At 40.7% G+C, this 15,508-nt stretch overlaps 1 protein-coding gene and 1 pseudogene across 7 annotated transcripts in view; one reads left to right on the top strand and one right to left on the bottom strand.

Moving 5' to 3' along the window:
* Positions 1–8,852, top strand: part of ADIPOR1 (adiponectin receptor 1) — a 26,946-nt gene extending 18,094 nt beyond the window's left edge. For all 7 annotated transcript variants that reach the window (XM_007481162.3, XM_056815735.1, XM_056815737.1 and 4 more), the window contains 7 exons: positions 620–854; positions 2,156–2,272; positions 2,744–2,915; positions 4,032–4,218; positions 5,254–5,441; positions 7,563–7,756; positions 7,926–8,852. In XM_007481162.3, coding sequence (XP_007481224.1) covers positions 714–854; positions 2,156–2,272; positions 2,744–2,915; positions 4,032–4,218; positions 5,254–5,441; positions 7,563–7,756; positions 7,926–8,054 — 1,128 coding nt within the window. In that variant the 5' untranslated portion in view covers positions 620–713 and the 3' untranslated portion in view covers positions 8,055–8,852. The remainder of the gene's footprint in view (positions 1–619; positions 855–2,155; positions 2,273–2,743; positions 2,916–4,031; positions 4,219–5,253; positions 5,442–7,562; positions 7,757–7,925) is intronic.
* The window catches only part of LOC100012104 (ras-related protein Rab-9A-like), a 19,999-nt pseudogene extending 4,491 nt beyond the window's left edge, over positions 1–15,508 (bottom strand).

Raw genomic sequence — 15,508 nt, 5'->3', positions numbered from 1 at the left:
GACCTCACTAGGAGATAAATCTTTCCAGGCTGTCAGCTACCTAAGAAGACTTTTTACATAGAAAACAGGTGTGGCTGCTCATTTACACATAAAACAAAACTAAATACCTTTGTCTGTTAGTTCCTTTGGTTTTCTGGGCCTCTACTTTTTTTGTTCCTTATTCTCAAAATCCAGCCTTTCTTTGGACTGAATGACCTTCTGGAGAGATGAGAGAGAATCCTCTCCCTGGAAGAAATGGGTGAGAAGTGGGGATGAAGGATAGCTCTACCCTTATAATGACAGCCCTGCCTTAACTGCAGGTGTCTGGGCAGTGTGTAAATGTGAAGTTGTCTGTCTTCTCTGTGGATTAGTGAAGCTTTGAAAAAGGGTAAAATCACAGTGGGAGGATTAAGATAGAATTCATTTAAGGCGAATGACTCCTCTTTCTATCAGTCTGGAACCTGTTGGTTCTAATCATCCTTATGCTAGTTTTGAAGAGGACTGGACATTAGACTAAGGAGGCAAAAAGGAGGTTGTATAGCTGAATCTACCACTGCTTTCTGTTCCATATATGACTACCAGAATCACAGTGAAAAATAACATTTGCTAATACCCTTTGTGTTTGGGTGCTTATTCCTAGGGTCTACCATCAAAGGGAGATTTCTGCTCCTTAGGCCTGGGAAGCTTCAACTTTCAACCATACTGAAGCTGCTGGCTTCTGGGGTGCCAACCAGATGTCTTCCAGTAAAGGATCTGCGGTGGGTCCGGGCAATGGGGCACCAGCCAGTAACCGAGAAACCGATACAGTGGAGCTGGCTGAGCTCGGACCCCTGCTGATAGAGAAGGGTAAACGAATGACCCCCAGTTCCACCAAAGTAAGTAAGCTTCCTGTACTTGTTGCCCTGAATATAAAAACTCTGGCAGATTCCAATGTAGGAGTTTGCAACTTATAAAGGGAATAAACCAAACAGAAAACCTAGCTCATGTGACTTAGCTTTGCCCATGATAAGAGAAGCCCTGTCTCATTCAAAAAACCCTGTGAGAAAGCTATCCCAGGTGGAGAGCCTCAGAACAGAATACACAGGAAGGAAAGGTATTGTATCTTTGCCCATAGTGAAGAATTTTGAACACTAGGAATAGATGCTGCCTCCACTTGGGTAACCGGTTCTGGGGGTATTTTTTTCCTTTCCATTTTTCCTTTTTTTATTTAATTAATTAATTTGGGATGTTTTTCCATGGTTACATGATTCATGTTCTTCCCCTCTCCCTTCCCGGAATCAACAAACAATTATACTGGGTTATACATGTATCATTGTTCAAAACCTATTTCCATAATATTTGCAATAGAGTGATCATTCAAAGTCAAGATTGGATTGTTATTTTAAGAATTTCTGTGGATACAGTGTTTGAGATTCAAAGATTAGGTTCCATTTGGTTGCTTCTCTTCTTGCTATTTCAAAATAAGATGCTTCCAGAGCCAGAAAATCTGGGGTTCATTTGAGTTGGTATCCACAGAATTGTTTACAAAGGAAAGAAAGTATTTTTGAGAATCTTTTGTATGGAGTGAGTGTTTTTTTGGAAAGGAGTTGGAAGAAGAGTAGAGAACCCAGTGGTCAGAGGATCTTAGCCATTTTGGGGTCCTGAATCCCATCTGTAATCTGGTGAACCCTTCTCCAAATAATAGTTTTAAATATGTAATGTAAATTACACAGAATTACAAAGAAAACCAAATTCTCACCCAAGTTCACAAACTCTCTGAAATCTCTCCATGAATATCAAGGTAAGAACCCCAGCTCTAGAAAGTAGAAGAAATTATCCAGGCTTAGGATGGAAAGGGCTGCCCCAATTCCCTAGTACCTCTCAAAGGACAAATTGTGGGCAAGCTTCATCTCAAATAGTCTTCCATTTTCAGTTGAATAAATAGCTTACACTCAATAGGGATTAGGCTTTTGGTAAAGTGGCCACATGACTCTGTGTGGTGGGCATATGTCTGTTGAGCAGCCGTGCTAAGATTTAAGCTTCTCTGGAAGTCTTGTAATATACCAGTAACAAACTAAATATATCAAATATATTCAATATGTAACAAACCATGGGCATACAAAGAAATATTTTGTTTTAAAATAACCAAAGGGGAAAAAGTGATTGATAGATGAACCCTGTGTTTTCCATACTGCAGGTTGAAGAAGAACAAACATGTCCAGTACCCCAAGAAGAAGAGGAAGAGGTGAGGGTACTGACATTGCCTCTACAAGCCCACCATGCCATGGAGAAGATGGAGGAGTTTGTATATAAGGTGCTGACTTAATAGTACCTGTCATGAAGTTGGGGGTAATCCGTGGGGCAGCCGGGCTAAGAGCTCAGCCCATTTCTAAGCATGTGATAGATCACAGTGATTCTGTTTGTATGTGTGTGTTCTTGGAGTTAAAAGGGTGCTTTTTTCTCTTTTTTTTTCTTCTTCTTAAATAATGGAAGTAAAACAGGAGCCAGATCAGTCACCAAGTTATTCAGCTGCTTCCTGGGCCTGGTGCAAAGGATACTTTTAAAAAGATACAAACTATTCCCACTAAGAGCTCCTTGCAGCATATCCGAATTAGCATGTGACAAAGCATGGAAATTCAGAGAGAGAAAATGTATTTATTTGTTTTTAAATAACAAAAGAGACTTGGCCAAAATGTGGGTCAGGACTCTGACAGCTTCACTCTGAATCCTGCCCACAGAGGGGCATCAGTCCACAGGAGCTTGCCTAGAAGTCTATGTATTTTAGGTATGGGAAGGACGCTGGCGGGTCATTCCATATGATGTGCTCCCTGACTGGCTCAAGGATAATGACTACCTTCTACATGGTCACAGACCACCCATGCCTTCCTTTCGTGCCTGTTTTAAGAGCATCTTTCGGATCCACACTGAGACTGGCAATATTTGGACCCATCTGCTTGGTAAGTGGTAATGTTAGAGGGTAGAAAGTATGACAGTTCAACTTCTCTTCTCATAATATACAGTATCTTTAGAGCTGAAGGGCCCATAGACACTATGTAGTCTGAATCTCATTTTACAGACTGGTTAAGGCCATAAACATTTACCAAGTACGTCCCTGCCCACAAAGAGCTCCCAGTCTAATAGGGGAAACAACCTGCTAACAACTATATACAAACTAGATATAGACATAATAATTTGGAGGTCTGAGGGTTCAGGAAATCCTTCCATCTTGTAGAAGGTAGAATTTTAGCTGAGACTAGAAGGAAGCTAGGAGTTAGAACAAGGAAGGAGAGAATTCCAGGCATAGAGGATAATCATGTAAAAACTCAGAATTGAGAGGTGCAAGGGACAATAAGGAGGCCAGTGTCATTAGATCACAAGATGGATAGGAAAAGACAGGGGAAGTAAGAAAGGGGCCAGATTATAAAGGATTTTCAAAGCCAAAGAGAAGATTTTGCATTTGATCCTGGAGGTAAAGGGGTAGCCACTGGAGTTTATTGAATTAAGAGAGGGAGGTGAAATGGTCAGGACTGTGTTTTAGGAAGATCACTTTTATGGCTGAGTGAGGCAGAACAACCAGAAGACTTTTGCAGTACTGACTGAGTGTGAGGTGATTAGAATGTCAGAGAATAGAAAGGGGAGTATGTAACAAGAGATGTAAAGGAGACTTGACAAAACTAACAGATTGGATGTGGGTGGTGAGAGAGAATGAGGATGACACCTAGGTTTAGAGCCTGGATGATAAAGATGGTTGGTGATACTCTCAGCAAAACCCAACAGTTTTGACCAAATGGCCTCTGGAGGATACAGAATGTTGAGGCGTATAACCTTTCTTCTAATTCTTTATCACCTTGTTTTAAAATAAAATATTTAGGCAGAGTTACTCCATTTGAAATAGTGCCCTTTCCCCAAGAGTATTAACATAATTCTTCCTTGAAAATTTAGGTGGCAGATCCCCCTTCAGACCCTTAGATCACTGTCTTTCAAACCTTTTCTTTTTAAGAGTTAGATGTCGATAGAACATGCTCCATACCAGCGAGACCCATGCTTTCATTCATTGGTTGTTCTTCCCACAGGTTTTGTGCTGTTTCTCTTTTTGGGAATCTTGACCATGCTCAGACCAAATATGTACTTCATGGCCCCTCTGCAGGAGAAAGTGGTTTTTGGGATGTTTTTTCTGGGTGCTGTGCTCTGCCTCAGCTTCTCCTGGCTCTTTCACACCGTCTATTGTCATTCAGAAAAAGTCTCTCGGACATTTTCCAAGTGAGTCAAAAGTCCATTTTTCGAGGCCCTTGAGTTTCTCTGCCTATTTTATGAACAACACAAATTCTTCCTTGTTGCTAGAAAATTTTACTAAGGGTGGTAGAGTGATGACACTTTTTTCTCTGACTCATCACAAAAACTTTTTGTGGCTGTCAACAAGTGGTGCTTTTTATGGAGTTTTCTGCCTGCAAAGTCAGAGGGTATGATCCATCCCTATGTCACTCAAGCAGTTTTCCCTGACCTTGTACCTAGTGATAACTTAACCTTCTATTGATCTGATCCCTGAGCAGGGTGTGGTCATTTCTGTGTTTCCATCTGTCAGTGCTCCTTCTAAGTTTATCTCTGCCACCCATACAGCTCTAGAAGCCCCATATGTCTGTCAGTTCCATAACAACTCTTTCTACTCTTGATTGAGATTTATTTATTTATTTATTTGTTTTAGGGCTAAAGACCTATATAAGTTAGGAATTGTTTCCAGAGGACTGGTGAAAATGTGCTCAAATCTGACTGGGTTTTGGCCAAAGCCCATAAATTTGAAGCATCCTCTGGATAAATAAAAAATATAGTTAAAGACTAAGGGTAGGGGCAGCTGGGTAGCTTACTGGATCGAAAGCCAGGCCTAGAGACGGGAGGTCCTGGATTCAAATGTGACCTCAGACACTTCCTAGCTGTGTGATCCTGGGCAAGTCACTTGACCCCAATTGCCTAGCCCTTACTACTCTTCTGCCTTGGAACTAATACATAGTATTGATTCCAGGACAGAAGGTAAGGGTTTAAAAAAAGAAAGGTCTAAGAGAAAGAAACTAAGTTTTATAGTCCCAAACCTTTTCAGTCTGAAGTAGAAACATTGTACCTTTTGGATTTCAGAGGATAGAGTCAATTGTGTAAGACTAGAAAAAGGCTGAGACCAGCCCAAAGAGTAATAAGCTGTAGAAGAAATCTGGAAACAGACAGGAACTACAACAGTTCACCTGGCAAAAGAGACGCTCAGATTTCTCCCATTTGATTTCTCTTGTCTTTCTGATTTGTGTTTAGATTGGATTATTCAGGGATTGCTCTACTGATCATGGGGAGCTTTGTCCCCTGGCTCTATTACTCGTTCTACTGCTCTCCACAGCCACGGCTCATCTACCTCTCCATTGTCTGTGTCCTGGGCATCTCTGCCATCATTGTAGCCCAGTGGGACCGGTTTGCCACACCCAAACACCGGCAAACAAGAGCAGGTGAGGCAAATCTAAACCCAGGAGAGCAGAGGGTTGCCTTGGAGCAGTGAAAGCAAACCTTTTACGAGACCTTAGAGACTGAGTGCACAAACTACAACCCTCAAGCCACATGTGAGGTGTACCCCCTTACCCCAGAAGGGAGGGGCAGGTGAAGGGAGGAATATCCTCATTTGCATGGAGAGGGGGTGAGAAGGAGTCCCCTCTGGCATCCATGCTATAGATTTGCCAACATGGGCCTTATTAGGGGTTCATTTGGACCTCTGGAGCTTTAGTGTTAGGTCCTCCTATCTTAGACTTGGAATCCCAGGTGAGCCCTGAATCTACTTTCAGAACTTCTGAACTATAATGAATTTTCAAGGCAAAATTTAGTATGCCTTTAAAATCTGGTAACATATGACCATCACTCAAGGCAAAGCAAGTCAGTTTTGGAGTCCTTAAGACCTTTTCCGTCAAAGGTAGAATTGTTCTTTTTAGAATTTTAGGCATTTGGGGTATATTATATAAGATTGGGAAGACCAGAAATGGCTTTTTTGTGGAAGTCTGGAAATAGGAAATTTAATGTCACATAGCAAAAGAGAGATTTGCATTTCTCCCATTTATAATGTCATTCTGACTGCTAGTTCTTTCATGTCTAACTCTTCATGACCCTGTGGACCATACTGTCCATGCATTATTCTGGGCAAGGATACTAGAATGGTTTGCCATTTCCTTCTCCAGGGTAAGGCAAATAGGTTAAATGACTTGTTCAGGGTCATACAACTATTATGTGTCTGAGGCTGGATTTAGCTCAAGTCTTCCTGGCTCTAGGCTCAATGCTATATTCACTGAGCCACCTAACTACCTCTTGCTTTTAGATTAGGCTATTCACAGAACAATAGCAATATTGTAGAATGATCAACTATGCTAGACTTAGCTTTTATCAGCAATACAATGATCCAAAACAATTCTGAAGGACTTAAGACACAAAATGCTATCCACCTCCAGAGAAAGAACTGCTAGAGTCAAAATGCAGATGAAAGCAGATGATTTTTCACTTGTTTATTTGGGTATGTTTTGGGATTTTGGTTTTATAAGATTATCACTTACAAAACTGAACAATATGGAAATATGTTTTGTATGATAATATATGTATAAATCAGATAGAATTGCCTGCCAGCACCAGAAAGGGCAAGAGAAGGGAGGACATGAGATAAATTCAATAGTGTAACTTGGGAAAATGTGTGTAAATTTGTTATTATGTGTAATTGGTGAAAAAATATATTTAAAAATCGATTAGGTTACTTGGGTATTGTTCTGTTGATCATGGGGAGCTTGTAAAGCAGCTTAGAAGGATATATGTGGCTTCTTAAACATTCTCATTTAAAGTAGTAAGGAAAGAACCATCTCAGAAGACTAAAAGGTTAAAATTTAATGTATCCAGAGCTGCATCACAGCATGTTAGAAAGCTTGACTGTATAATCTTGAGTTCCATGAACAGAAAGGTATGAAAGCAAACATTGGTAACTGAAGTGGTAGCCCCACAGCTAAATACCTTTGTGTCTTGTCATTACCAAAAGTTACAATGGCAATTCTGTATGATTAGTTTTCTTAAATAACTTTTGTGTATTAACTCCCCTCTTTACTGCTGTCCTATACGTATCTTAAAGCTATTATCCTTTATTTGAAGATATGTAACCATCCAGGATATCATAACCATTAAAGTTCCTCCTCTCTGTAGTAATTGAAAACAATCAAACATGGCCTTTTTCTGTCCTGGATTTTGCAGCCAAATAACCCACTGGTAACTAAAGTAGGCCAAAGCCGGGAAATCTAGGTGCCATATTTAATAATTGGAGAGTGACTTTGGGAAAAACATCTAATATTTACATTCCTAAGTTTCTGAACAGAACAGTGAAACTAAAATACTTCTCTGGAGAAAATAAAGAATGTGTGTCCTTGGAAGTCCTTGAAAACCATTGTGTGTGTGTCTGTGTGTAAAATTTAGCACCCAGTACATATAATCTGCTGCTATTGACATTTTTAGATTTCTCCTGTAATATACCTAGTGAAAATCTGCACAAAAATAGAGATTTTATTGGTTAAATGGTACATAGTATTGTATCTGTTTCCTTCTTCCCTTAGGTGTGTTCTTGGGACTTGGTTTGAGTGGGGTTGTGCCCACCATGCACTTCACTATTGCAGAAGGCTTTGTCAAGGCCACAACAGTGGGCCAGATGGGGTGGTTCTTTCTCATGGCTGTGATGTACATCACTGGAGCTGGGCTGTATGCTGCCCGAATCCCCGAACGCTTCTTTCCTGGCAAATTTGATATATGGGTAAGGACTGATTGCTCTAATCATTGACATGAGAAGTGACTGACCCCTACTAACGCTAAGTAAAGGGTCTTAAGAGATAAAGAAGGTAATCAGTCTTTTGGTCAAAAATAAATTTTTACATCTAAACTGTCTGTGCCTTTAACTAATAGTATCTCTCTATTTTCTGCAGTTCCAGTCACATCAGATCTTCCATGTCCTGGTGGTGGCAGCAGCCTTTGTCCACTTTTATGGCGTCTCTAACCTTCAGGAATTCCGTTATGGCCTTGAAGGCGGCTGCACTGATGACTCCCTTCTCTGAGCCCACCCACTACAGGGATGGAGGAGGAGCTTCCCAAGTGCTTTTTAAAAACTATTTCTTTGCCGAAGCGAAAGGAAGACTTGAGTTGTCTGTTTCTGGAAGAAACCTTAGTAAAATTCCATACCAACCGAGCCTCAGCCCACTCTTACACCTTATGGGCTGTCAACTCTTAATTTCCATAGCTAGGACTAGAGGGGATGGCTTGCCTAGTCATTCCTCTCCCCCCCTCAGAACAGCAACCACAATCGCCTCATATGGACAGTATTTTGAAACTCATCTTGAGATTCCATCTTCTACCCTCCTTTCTCCAATCATTTTGGAAATAACTAAAGAACTGGGTCTCTTCAGAAATTCTATTTCTGGAAGAAAATGGTCCCTCATTCCTACTTTGTAAGCTGGTTTAGAACTGTCCACTCTTTTCATAGCACACTTTTGAAAACAACCATAAATTGGTCCCAACTTTCCAGGGCCTGGATCTGCATATACAGCAGTAGGAACAAAGCCACCCAATTTTACCAAGCCCGGTTAATCATGAAATGTGTCCAGGCTTCATCTAACTTGTTTTAATTCCTCCCTCTCCCTACCGTATCCTCCCAGCAGAGTAATGTAAAATTAAAGTGAAAGAAAAATATTTAATATTTAATACTAAGCTTTAAAAGGGAGCCCTGCTATCATTGCTGTGTATTTCAGTGCAAAGACTATGATGATATAAAGAGGACATATGGTATTTTAGGGGGAGTTTAGGGCCGTTAAAATCTTCTTGTCTAGGGTTATCTAATAAAGAAGTCATTCCACGCCTTCCTGTGCCTTTTTGGAAAGCTAAAACAATATCTGTTGACCAGATAGTACAGCAGTAGTTGAACGTGCTTCAGGGCTTATGGATATGTTCCTGTGGAAACAAGCCAATTCCTTTCAGGTGACAGAATCACAAAATGTTTTATCTGAAGGGGATTTGAAGAGTTTAGTTCAAGGGGCAGCACATTAGCCCCCAAACAAAACCCATTCTGAACTTCTTTCTGGTGAGGTAAGAATGATTTTTTCCATTTTTAATGCAATAAAACTTTATTTTAAAATGTGAAAACTATTCTTATCTCTCCGGTATAAAATACAAAACCCAAGGAAACTAAGCCCCTGACTGAGATCAGCTGATCTAGGACTGGACCTAAAGTGTTCTGACCCTATCTAGCTCTAAACATCAGGTTTTTAATGAAGTAGAAACATCTCCATTTTTCTATGTAAGAAAAATGTGGATAGTCAGAAGCCTGGGATAACATGAAAACTCTTTGCTTTGACTCACCTTTGACCTCTTTCCTTAGCAGAACTTTGATTAGAAAGCCTAATTAGTAAAGTTGAGATTTGCCTCTTTTCCTTATTCTAAAACCAGGTAGTGATGCAACAAACTAATTTGGCCAAAAACAGGCCACAATAAAAAAGAGAACAAGGAGTCTGTATAATTTACCTCTGGAAGTAGAGATCTGGATATCAGTATTGCTGTGGTCACTTTTAAAAACTGCTTCCTTTCAATAAGAACATAGGAACTATAGTAAGTATCTTCAAACTCTTAAACTTTGTTTAAGTGGATAAGAAGGTCTTTTCAGTACCCCAGTGAGTGCAAAAGTGAACTGGCATACTTGTAATATTTTATTTAGTTGGATATCCTTTGACCTCTTAACCTTTCAGCTGATTTGAATACCCAGCTGCTTAGATACCTAGATACCTAACCCAGGAACCTGGACTCCCAGGATCAGAAAGCCACTTCCTGGTCCCCAGCCTGGGTAGTGTTGGAACCTCCCAATAACAACTAAAGAGGTGACCAGAGGCTCAAGTTTCAATTAAATTCAACCAAACTTATTGAATATAGAGTGGTGGTGTTAAACTAAATAGAAATGGAAGCCTGTAACTCTTAAATAAGGATCCCTGCAGCTTGCATATTGCTTTAGAAAAGCACACATTTCTTTATGTTTTTTAAATAAAACATTAAAATCAGGACCTGCATTTTAATCTGGTTCTGCTAGAGTCAGGTGATTTAGATAAGACATGAGCCCTGCTCTCAATAAGCTTAATCTCTTAGAGAGATGTACTACACTAATACAAAATACTTAAATGCATAAGAGAAGTATGAGCAAAGTAGTATTCAAGGAGAAAACATTTCACTAGCAATCGGGGAGTAGGAGGGAAAGCTGTACATCAGAATATCTTCCTGAAAGTGGCATTTGAGTTTGGCTTTTTAAAAGATGAATAGAAACAAACCCAGAAGGCAATATGGGGATTGGAAAGAGCTGGAACAAAGGCAGTGAAAGGAAAGGAAGCATGGGAAATAATATATAGGGCATAGTGAGTAGTCCAGTTTGGAAGTACTAGATGATAGAGGGCCTGAGATGGTAGGCTAAGGGCAATGAACCTTATTCATAATAGAAAACAGGGAGGTACTGAAGAGATTACAGATGTGACAAGAACAGTATGACAATGGAAACACTGCTAAGTTTAAATCTCAACTCTTATAATATTGATTGTAGGCAAATCCCTTAACCATAGTTTCCTCATCTGTAATGAGACTGAACTAGATAACCTAAAGTGTCCTTTCCAGTTCAAATCTATTATCCTATAATCAGATTTAAGAATAAGGAAGATAACTTCTAGCAGGTGCATAAAGGAGGGATTAGAGAGGATGAGAAGAAAACAAATGGTAACCTCTGTTAACTTCATTTTCCTGAAGAAAGACAAAAGAACTAGGATTCAGCAGTGTGGTATTCTGTAATGGCATTTGTTACTTGTGTTAAAGGCTCCAGAAGTCAAGAAGAAGCTTTTGATAGTGATGGATGCTAGATTGCAAGGGATTGAGTTGCTAGTTAGGAAGTAGAGGCATCAGATACAGCATTTCAACAAGATTGGCTGTGAAGGGGAAGTGGTGGTAGCTGAATGGAGTAGAAATACATTAGATCCTGAACATTTAAAGACCATCTACGGTTGAACATTATTTTGTAATATTACCCAATGGAGCTGAGCAGTCAAGGAGAAACAGAGAAAGAATTGGGTGATTAAGGTGACTCAAGACTGACAAATCTTGACCTTTAGGAAGTGGGTAAGAACATAGGAAGGTTTCTTAAAATATACTAAAACAAAACAAAACCACATGTATAAAATGTTTGTCCCTATGACTTGTAAATCTAGCATATACCCAAGCTGTGCCACTGAAATGTTACAAGATCTCATAGGTTCCCTCCTATGGCCTATCAGGTCAAGTTGACAGGCATTAAGCTAAAAAAAAGTCCTTGATTTCAAAAAGCTCAAGTTCTAATGCGGAAGACAACATGTAAACAACTATGGGCAAACAAGGATAAAAAGGATAAATTGGAAATAATCTTAGATCAAAGGCACCAACATTAAGGGGAATTGGAAAAAGCTTTTTGAAGAGGGTGAGATTTTAGTTGTGACTAGTTGAAGGGGGAAATCCCAGGCATGGAACAGCTAGTGAAAATGATCAGGGTTTTTATATGTGAGGCAAAGAAGCCACTGGTTTGAATTTGGAGGACAAGAAGGCATAAGGAAATGCTTAGAAGGGAAGGAGCCAGGTTACAAAAAAATTTTAAAGCCAAACAGGATTTTCTATTTGAGCTTGGAGATGATAATGGAACTACTTGATTTTCTTGAATAGAGGCAGTAACGTGGTCAGACCTGCACTATAGTAAGATAAATTTGAGTAGAGGGTGGGCAGGAGTAATCAGAAGCTTGAGGCTGGGAAAACAGTTTATGGTAATAGTTTAAGCATAAAGTGATGATGGACTGCAACAGGTACTGGTTGTGTAAGACAGGGGAGCCATTATGCTGATATATTGTGAAGGCAGAATTGACTGGACTTGGCAACATTCTGAATAAAGGCAGAGGGAAAGATAAGAGTGTAGAGTGAAGGATGATAAGGATGAGTGGGAGGCCGGTGGTGCCCTAGGCCAGTGATGGCAAACCTATGGCACAGGTGCCAAAGATGGCACAAAGAGGCTGCCCTTCCCAACCCCAGAGTTCATTACTAGAAAGGCAGAGGGACTCCAGAGGAGCTCCTCCCTTTCCCTCTCTTCACCAAACCTGATGACATTTTTTCACATCCCCTGCCCCTCTGCCCAGCAGCCCAATGGGAGTATACAGGGGGTCAGGTGGGCAACTCATAAGTGTTTGGGCCACTCCCCTCCCCTCTCTACAATGGCTGAGGACATTCCTCACTTCACCCACTCCTCTGCCTAGCAATCCAATGGGAGTGCTTTCTCCCCACCCTGTGTGGGGTAAAAGGGGCAGGGCACACTTAACACTCTGTGGGGGAGGCAGGTGGTCTCTGGGTGTGGGATGGGAGCAGGGCTTGGCACTCTATCTCTAAAAGGTCTGCCATCACTGCCCTAGGTAGCATTAAAAAAGCTAAAAAGAGAGGAGAGCTTGGGGAGGAGTAAGGTAAGTGCCCTTTTAGACTATTTAAAGATATTTATGGGACATCTAGTTCAAGATGTCTAAAGAGGCAGTTGGAGAAGCTTCTTATTTACTGGAAGAAGAGCTTGAAAAAAAAATGCTGAACTATGCTCTCCATTGGTTAAAATCCCCTAACTTTAGCTAGAATTGGCCCAAACCCATCTAAGTGCTATTTTGCCAGAAATGTGAAACCAAAAAATGTTTATGATTTGAGATTAGTGACTTGGGAGGGAGAAATAAGGGTCAGAGATTAAGAAGGGTCTGCAAAACTGGTTCTTGCCCTTTAATTTCATGAATGTCTTAACTTATAAAAGGCTTCAAAGGAAGAAACAAGTAGACCAAAAAATAATAGATAAAATAGAATAATTGAGTAACCTCTGTTTGACACATGCCAGGATTGCTACCTATCTTCTGTCTACTGAAGTCAACAAATATTATTGACTAGGCATCTACTAAGAGATAAGAGTCTGTATCAGTGTTGGTGAAACTTAGAGATGAAGTGCTGGGCCTCACCCCCAACCCACCTCCCTGCCTTCCCATCACCACCTGCACTCACCTTACCCCAGATGGACCGCTGGACAGAGGGGCAGGTGATGAGAGGGGTGTGTGAAGAGGGGTAGTGCCACACTGAGCTAAGTCCCACCTCAAACATAGCTCCTTTCTAATTCCACCACAGGAATCACCTTCACCATAGACTCACACCTCCTCCAACACCTTAGACAGGGGAGAGAGAAAGCACTCCCATTTAGTTGCTGGATCGAGGGCTGGGTGAAGTGAGGAATGTCCTCATGTGCATGGAGAAAGGGGAGGGGAACAGCTCCACCCCAGGTCCCTCTGGCTTTCTAGTAACTAACTGGCTGGCAACTATATGTGTGTAGTATCAAGAACTACCAAGTACCAAGGGTTCTGTGTACCCTTTTTGGTACATTTGCTATAGGTTTCCCATCACTGGTCTATATCATATAGCTGGGGATAGAAATAAAAATAATGTAACAGTCTGGCTTTCAGAGTACTTGCATTCCACTGGGAGCTGCCTGGGTATATGGATGAGTAAATACCAGTTGTAAAGTAATTTCAAGGGGAATAGGACTGAAGGAATCAGAAAAGGGCTTATTTAAGGAGGTAGTATTTGGGGCAGCTAAATGGCAAAGTGGTTAAAGTACTTGGCCTAGAATCAGGGAGATCCAAGTTAAAATCTGACCTCAGATACCACATGCTCTTGGGGTAGTCACTTAACTCTGTTTGCCTCTGTTTCCTCAACTACAAAATGAAATAAAAATAATTATCTCCCAATGCAATGATAAAATAGTTATAAAGCACCTAGCACAAAGTAGATGATATATAAATGTGATTATTATTATTTAAGATGCCCAGAAAGGTAAGTAGGAGCAAGAATGTGGAGGGTTTTGCATGTCAGGATAAATATTTTATACTCCAGAGGCAATAGGAAGCCACTGAAAACTTTAGGGTAGGGCTGTGACATGGGCAGATAAAGAAAAAAAAATCAGTTGGGTAGCTATGTGAAAGCTGGATTGGAGAGGTAAGAGAATGAAAGACATATTCGGAGGCTAAAGCATGGGTCCTTGATCCAAGCTGAGAGGTAATAATGGCCTGAATTAAGTTAGAGAATATTTGTAGGAAAAAAGGATGAATAAATTGATGAAGAATCAAGATCAGCACTTGACTGGATATAGGGTGGGAATTTGGGAATGAAGGAAAAGGAAGAGTCAAGGATAAATGCAAGTTTGAGAACCTTGATGACTGCCTTCAGTAGACATGGAGAATTTCAGGTGCATGGTGGTTTTTGTGGGAAAAAATTCCATTTAAGACATTCTAACATTCACACTAACCACCAAGAAGATTTGTCCAGCTAAAATTTTGGACTGAAGTTCAAGAGTGGGATTAAGATTCATCTACAAAAAAAAAAATTATTACTAAACTCATGGGATATAATAAAAACCACCAAGAGAACATATGTCATGAACACTGGTATTCTCACCTAAAGTTCCATTTTCTACAGTAAGTCTTTCCAAACCCATCTTAATTCTAGTGCACCTTTCAATTATTTCCTTTTTATCCTGAATATGGCTTGTTTATATTTATTTGCTTGTTGTCTCCCTCAGATTGTGAGTTCCTTTAGGGAGTTTAGCTCCTTTAGCTGTTTTATGCCTCTTTTTATGTCCTCTTTTCCCTAGGCTTGGCATACACAGTACCTGGCATAGTAGGCTTTTAATAAATTTGTTGGGGGCAAGTAGGTGACTCTGTGGATTGAGACCCAGGCCTAGAAACGGTAAGTCTTGGGTTCAAATCTAGCCTCCGACATTTCCTATGTGACCCTGGGCAACCCCAGTGTCTATCCCCTACCACTCTTTAGCCTTGGAACCAATATACAGTATTGATTCTAAGTTTCAAAGGAAAGCAGGGTTTTAAAAAAACAAATATTTGTTGAGTGACTGATGGTGGTCCTGGACAGACATTTATTATGGATTTAATTATTATGTGCTAGGCACAGAAAAAAAATAAAAGGAAACAGTCCCTGCCCACAAGAAACTTACATTCTACAGGGAAGAAAGCTGTACAAAGAAAACAGGGAGCACTAGCACCAATGAACCAAGAAAAGCCGAGTTGAACCTTAAATGATGAGAAGATTTCCGTGAGGAAAGATGTGAAGTGTATTCCAGGAATGGGGACTGACTTGTACAAATGCATGGAGGTGAGAGTTGAGAAGTCAGTTTAGGGAAGAGTTGCTTTGCGTGGAATGTAGAGGTCATCGAAAATGGAGGTACCCTTCCACAAGTGGTTGGGTGGGGTGTTTTATTCTCCCTCTTCGCCCCACCCCCACCCCAGTAATCACTTAAGATTGGGGGTAGTGAACGTCCTAAATACCTTCCTATTCGCCTAGAATTCAGTATACTGGCCAGGGCGAAGCCCAAAGGAATCCGAGGGGAGGCCTCCCAGGCTCAGCAGCCGAGGGACCGCCAGAGGCCCCCCGGGGCGCGGAT

Source organism: Monodelphis domestica, chromosome 2 (genome assembly GCF_027887165.1).
Source record: "Monodelphis domestica isolate mMonDom1 chromosome 2, mMonDom1.pri, whole genome shotgun sequence".
NCBI lineage: Eukaryota > Metazoa > Chordata > Mammalia > Didelphimorphia > Didelphidae > Monodelphis > Monodelphis domestica.
This window is presented reverse-complemented; position numbering and strand designations above follow the sequence as displayed.